This window comes from Trypanosoma conorhini (genome assembly GCF_003719485.1).
Source record: "Trypanosoma conorhini strain 025E chromosome Unknown Tco_14.4_contig_00064, whole genome shotgun sequence".
Lineage (NCBI taxonomy): Eukaryota > Euglenozoa > Kinetoplastea > Trypanosomatida > Trypanosomatidae > Trypanosoma > Trypanosoma conorhini.
In genome coordinates, this window is record NW_021704151.1 from 31630 (window position 1) to 37629 (window position 6000).

The 6000-nt window shown below is 53.6% G+C and overlaps 3 protein-coding genes across 3 annotated transcripts, besides 8 other annotated features; all 3 read right to left on the reverse strand.

Moving 5' to 3' along the window:
* Nucleotides 1-155: 155 nt before the first annotated feature.
* Tco025E_01820 (homoserine kinase) lies at nucleotides 156-1163 on the reverse strand (the record flags this gene model as incomplete). The annotated part of the gene is made up of 1 exon (XM_029368756.1): nucleotides 156-1163. The coding sequence occupies one exon, from the start codon at nucleotides 1161-1163 to the stop codon at nucleotides 156-158; it is 1008 nt and encodes a 335-aa protein (XP_029231140.1).
* Nucleotides 1164-1396: 233 nt separating this feature from the next.
* Nucleotides 1397-1436: a microsatellite.
* Nucleotides 1437-1519: 83 nt separating this feature from the next.
* Nucleotides 1520-1557: a sequence feature (A-rich).
* A 359-nt stretch (nucleotides 1558-1916) lies between these two features.
* Nucleotides 1917-1946: a microsatellite.
* A 459-nt stretch (nucleotides 1947-2405) lies between these two features.
* Nucleotides 2406-2441: a microsatellite.
* A 158-nt stretch (nucleotides 2442-2599) lies between these two features.
* Tco025E_01821 (putative RNA-binding protein) lies at nucleotides 2600-3700 on the reverse strand (the record flags this gene model as incomplete). Its single annotated transcript, XM_029368757.1, has 1 exon — nucleotides 2600-3700. The coding sequence occupies one exon, from the start codon at nucleotides 3698-3700 to the stop codon at nucleotides 2600-2602; it is 1101 nt and encodes a 366-aa protein (XP_029231141.1).
* Nucleotides 3701-4124: 424 nt separating this feature from the next.
* Tco025E_01822 (uncharacterized protein) lies at nucleotides 4125-5738 on the reverse strand (the record flags this gene model as incomplete). Its single annotated transcript, XM_029368758.1, has 1 exon — nucleotides 4125-5738. The coding sequence occupies one exon, from the start codon at nucleotides 5736-5738 to the stop codon at nucleotides 4125-4127; it is 1614 nt and encodes a 537-aa protein (XP_029231142.1).
* A 63-nt stretch (nucleotides 5739-5801) lies between these two features.
* Nucleotides 5802-5828: a microsatellite.
* Nucleotides 5829-5852: 24 nt separating this feature from the next.
* Nucleotides 5853-5881: a microsatellite.
* A 16-nt stretch (nucleotides 5882-5897) lies between these two features.
* Nucleotides 5898-5930: a microsatellite.
* Nucleotides 5931-5938: 8 nt separating this feature from the next.
* Nucleotides 5939-6000: a microsatellite.

Genomic DNA, 6000 nt, shown 5'->3' on the forward strand with positions numbered 1-6000 from the left:
CTTTTAGTGATTGAACGCAGCGACCATCCAGCGGCCCAAAGGAAATAAAATGATAAAGAGGATTCCATGAAAGGAAGTACAAAAAAAAAAAAGCTGCGCTAAACAAAACCAGAAAAAAACTAATAAAAATAAAAACAGAGGGCCCTAATACGTTCTCAAATTGAGATATATTCAAACTCAGGTCGAAGGGATGTCACTCCAACGAGATGGACCCCTTGCTCGGATGGGCGTGTAAGTATGGTTCGCCCAGGTATACCCACGGCACTTGCCGCTTGAAGCATGGCATCCGCGACAGCTTCATTCTTGCGTTTGCCCCCTGGCTCGATCAAGGGATCGCCGTATCGGCCACTCACAAATGCACATACAGTGGGTCCAGCACCTGAAAGAAAGGCATACTGGGCGCCAGCAGCCATGGCGGCATCGACACAGGGACGAAAATGAGGGAAAAGGGCGTCAGCCCGTTGCTGCTGGTGCAGTTTGTCATCACATGACTTTAGTATGTCAAGGTTCCCAGTGCAGAATGCCAGCACAAGGATGGAGGCGCGAGAAACATTAAAGACTGTATCCTCAAGCGAAACACTAGTTGGAATCAGATTGCGTGTTGCATGTGTATTCATCTTCATCTTGTTCTTGGGGACAAATAAAACGACAGAAAAAGACGCTGTTGTTGGAACGCGATAAGTTAAGAAGCGGCCTGTGTTGTCCTTGTATCCAAGTTGAATACCACCATACAGTGCGGGGGCCGCATTGTCGGGGTGGCCCTCAAACTTGGCGATCACTTGCAGAATGGCCTCCGCCTTTTCTGTCTCCATTGTGAGTCCGCAGAGTTTCATCCCGGCAATGAATCCCGCCACCGCAGCGGCAGAGGAAGAGCCACACCCACAGCCAAACGGAATATTGCTCTTCACGGCGAACCTCAGTGGAGGCATCTCCTTGTGCGCGTACTCAAAGGCAAGTTCACACGCCTTCACCAACAAATTTTCGCGATCGGTGCGTATATGTTCACTTCCATCGCCCTCAAGCTGTACCGAGAATGCATCCGCGTACTCCACCGTGACCTCCATGTAGATGGAGAGAGCCATGCCAAGCACATCATACGCCGGGCCCAAATTCGCTGTCGTTGCGGGAACGCGGAGAACAACCTTCTTTGGAAGCTTCGACATGCTTGTTGTTGCGGGTGATACCAATTTCTCCTCTCCTGTACCTTTAAAATGTAGTGAGTATTACCACACAGACTTGAAAAAAAAAGAAAACAGTCGGAGGCGAAGCTGCATCGACCCACACTTATCGAGGATGAAATTTCTTTTCTTTAGCTCAGTACAGACACTTATGCGCATGCAAGCTTTCTCACACGCACATACACACAAGCATGGCAAAAAAAGAAAGGGATCAAGAGACACACACACACGCACACGCCCACGTACACACAGACGCACTGATATACATACGTGTAAGTACACGCATAAAGCCATATACGACAGTATGTATATAAATATCGGTACTTGTGTAAAGAGGAACTAAAAAAACAAAACAAAAAAAAGGAAAAAAAAAGACAAAGGAGTAAGTTCTTTCCTTTATCATCTCCTTTTCTCAGCGTTCCTCTCCCCCGTCTATCTGTGCTCATACTCAGTGGTGGCTTGATACGTTTTTTTTCGTGTGCGTTCTTCCCGTCTTTGCTTCTTATATTTTATGAAGTTAGTGGAGTGGTGGAGTCAAAGGAACGTGGATGTTGTCTTTTTTTTAATTTTTAGTTGCTTGGGTTGTTTTACTTTTACTCTTCATCTTTATTGCGCTCTTCCTTGCCCGCCCGCACCACTTTTATTTATGCCTCTTTTCCCGCTCTTTTCTTTTTCCTTCTCCGTTGGTCTTTGCCTTCAATTTTCCTTCTGAAATAATTTTTTGCCGCCCCTCAGTCTTCCCCTCCTCTCCCCCCCCCACCCCACCCCGTTCATTAGAAGGGCGCCTCACCCCTCGAGTTAATGCGGTTCAAAATTCTTCTTTGTTGTTGTATGCATTTTCTCATATATATTCACTACTTTTGTTTCTTTGCTTACTTTTCGTTTTTGTTTCCCTCATGTCTTGATTTTTTTTTCGCTTTTGCTCACGTTTCCTACTCCCGTGCACCGCGTGAGAGGTGCGTGCCTCGCCCTCCCGCGTTGGTCACAGGGCGTTATATATAAATATGTATTTATATTTTTTCCTTTTTCCCCCTTTTTTTCTGCGTCCCCGCTCCCGTCCGCGGCTGCGGCGATGCCCCCTCTCGTGCACCCGGGCGGGTGCAGAACGCACACACCCGGCGCCCACCCACGGAAGACCTTGATTAGCGGCGGGTCAAAAGGCAGGTGTGCACCTTCTGCTGGTCCCACCACACGCCAGAGCCGTTCGCGCCTGTCCGATCGTCCTCACTGTGCTGCTGCTGATGGTGCTGCTGTTGTTGCCGCCTTCCGTTGCCTGTCATTCACGCACCTTCGCACAGGAACCGTCAGTCCCCGCGGCTGCCATAAACGCCCAGATGTACACACTCACGCCCACGCACACGTGCGTCCACACGCTTGCACTCCACGTGCCTTGTGAAGGTTATAACTCTTGCATCCCTTTCTTACTGCCTCGTCCGCTGACGGTAAATGTTCACACGAGTCTTACGGGTTCCGATTGCCGGCGGGTTGGCCTTGAGAGCATCCATGACGTTTTCTTTATCCGAAAAGTCAAGGAAGACGTGACCATTGGAGGAGTTGTTACGGAGGGAGACAATATGAGCCGCCAACGGGCCCAATGCCTCCTTAATTTCTTCATCTGAAACCGCATAATCAATGTTGAACATCAGGCGATCACCAATAGGCGCTGCGGGGGGACGCGGGGCCTTTGTAGAAGGCTTCTGGCCCCCTACAGCCGCTGCGGAGGATGATGCTACGTGCCGTTGCTCTGTCTGGGTCGGCTTTACAGGAGCATTGACCTCAGCGGCATCGGCATTTCCGCCGTTCTCCGGGACAACCACCCTCAGTGGCTGGCGATGCTCTCCCTTCGGCTGAGCGCTGGCGAGACTAGCCCATGACTTTGGCTTCGCCGACGCTGCTGGCGGCTGACGCTGCGCAGGAGCCGCGGCCGCCGGCTCAACAGTATCTGTCTTCTTCTCGGCTGCTTCTGCTGCGACTTCTCCAGAAACCTCCACGGCAACCTCCTTCTTCGCTTCCTCCTCTGCGGCTGGTCGAGTTGACGGCGCCGCAGCCTCTTCCGCTGGCTCAGGAGACACTTCTAACTTCGGCTCTGGCTGGGGTTTGACCTCGGGCTCCGGCTGCTCCTTCTCGGCGGAGCCGGGACGCATCACAATCTGGTGACGGATAAAGTACGCCTCCGAGCCGTAAGCCCCCGTGTTGTACGACTCAAGGATGTTCACAAACTGGAAGTAGTGGCGGGTCGACTTGGACTCAGCGAACGCGGTCACGTACACGCTCACCCCACCGTACAAGGGGACGGCGGAGTAGCTCTCCACGCACATCTCGCACCCCTGAAGAATCTGGGACCACTGCTCTACCGCCCGGGGGACGTCCCCATTTCGGACTTCGGTTGTGCCGTACACGAAGTCTACGATTGTCAAGGACGAGTTCGGGCCGTACATCTCGGCAAGCTCGGCGGGGTTGGATGCGAGGCGCTCAAAGAACGCCGGGACGAACTGGCAGGCAACCTCCTGAGGTGTGAGCATGGCTTCGGGCTGTTGCTTGACGGGGGAGTAGCGTACCTACACTGTCGACGGGGGCAGAAGTAGAAAACAAAGACATCAGAAGAAAAAAAGAAGAAGAAAAAAAACGTGTAGAGGCGACAGCCGTCACTCCGCCGCAAATGTTCTTCCTGCAGGGGCAGTCTGCTGCTACACACAACTCGACACCATGCCGCCAAAGCAACAACAAGAATGTGCAATCTGAGTGACACTGTGGGAGGCAAATGAAGGCGACTACAGGGCTCGCAAATCGTCACAAGGGATTGCCCACTTGTTGAAAGTCGCCACACACAACGAAACACTTCGAGAGTCCACAGGTGACTCCGTCGCCTTTAACGCCGCAATGAGTCGCCGGACACTTTCAACGTCCACGACCAGGCAAAGCAGTTGCATGAGACGTATAGACAGCTTACTCTCTATGGAGAGGGAGTTTTCGCTCATGGTAGCCCACCATCTGCATCGCGGCAGAAACGTCCTGCGCGTCGATTGCCAGCGCAAGTCCCCCACGAAGAAAATCGCGTGAAAGCTCAAGGCCCAAATCCGACATCTCCACCAGAACCCCTGGCAGCCGCGCCACCGAACTCGCCGCGTCAGGCAGGGAAAGAAGTAGAAGCAAAAACGTGCGCGATGTCCGCTGTGCCCCAAGACGCTCAAAGGCGGCAAACACCATGGATGCCTTTCCCTCATCCTTCAGCAGCGCAGCGGCCTCCATAAGCACATTAAGGGACTTGTGGCTCACCTCACCGCCAGCCTCCCGCCGCTCTTCCAAAATAGCCAACCCTTCCTCCACACTCGCTCCGCCCAACGCAACGAGCCGTACCAGTGTCATGATTGGGTCCGCGTTGAGAAGCGTCACTTTTCTCGACTCCAGAAAAAACTTTGGTCGGGGACCTGGTTGGCAGTGGGTTTCAGGCACTTCATCTTCTAACACGGTCAACGCCTCCTTCAGCCGCTTGCCCCGTGAGGCGGCCTCTAGGAACAGCAATGACACGGCCACTTGGTTCTCTGCAGAGACAATGCCGGGGTGTTTACCGAGGTATTCCCTAAGATAGGCGGCAGATGCCACGTCGCCCCACTTGGCACACTTGGCCATGAGCTTCAGTGCTGTGAGCTCGTTGTTTAATACGGGGTCGGTTGAGTCCACACTCACCGTTTCCACCTCGGTAACTGCAGAAGTTGACCGTGAGGAAGTGACCTCGGGCGTGGATGCCTCCAGCTTCCAAGTTACCTCCAGAAGTTCTATTAGCTGCACCGTCGTCGCAGGCGGCGCCGCCGCATTATTGGCGCTAAGCAGCATATACGGCAGCAAGAGTCGGGAGGAGAGCCTCTGCCTGTCGAGAAGCTTCAGAAGTTCAAAGCACTCCTGAATCATTGTCACGTCGTGGTGCAAGCGAAGCATCGTCTGAAAGCAGTGCTGTAGCCGCAGCTCAAGAAGCGGGTATTGACCCCGCCGTTCGGCCTTCGCGATGCTCAGCGCCTCGTCCCGTATCTCGGGCCACCACACAGAGTAGTCCTGCCCCAGCCGCATGTACAAAATGAACAGCGAAAGCCGCGTCACCACGTCGGGGCTGACGGACTTTGCGCGCATAACCTCCACAACGTTCTCAATCTCGTACTGGTTAAACGTGTCCGTGAGGGAAATGGCGAGCAGGTAGACGTTGAACAGCTCAATCGAGGGTGAGTGAAGCTCCAGCACACACTGCGCGAAGAGAAAGCGAAGCTCCTCCATCTTCTGAAGATCGCAAAGAACTTTCATCATGACAAGGGCAAAAGGCTCCACGTCCTCCACGGCGCCGCAAAACGCCTCAATCGGCCTCGCCGGTGCCCCTGACGCCGCCTTGCCCGCCATGGTCTGTCGGTAAAAGGCTCGGAACTGCTCAAAAACGCCGCCTGCCGCGGGAAGTCCTTCACCCTCAACTTGCAGCATCTTGAGCACGCGGTGATACGGACGTGGGGCGGAGCTAGACGGCTGCGCCCTGCCACCCACAGCCGCCACCCGCCGCAAGAGACTCAAACGCCACATGAGGGCCACACCCTTCCTCTGCGTGCAAGCCCGCCGGCAAAGTGAAGAAGCGGAATAAGCAGAAAACAAATAAATAAATAAGGAAATAAAATTTCGTCCCTCGTTGAAGTTGGCCTCTCTCTCTCTCTCTCCCTCCTCTCTCTTTATGAGTCTCCTCTGGAGGAAGGGAGAGGAAGAGGAAGAGGAAGAGGAGGGGGGGGGAGAGAGAGAGAGAGAGAGAGAGAGAGAGAGAGAGAGAGAGAGAGAGAGAGAGAGAGAGAGA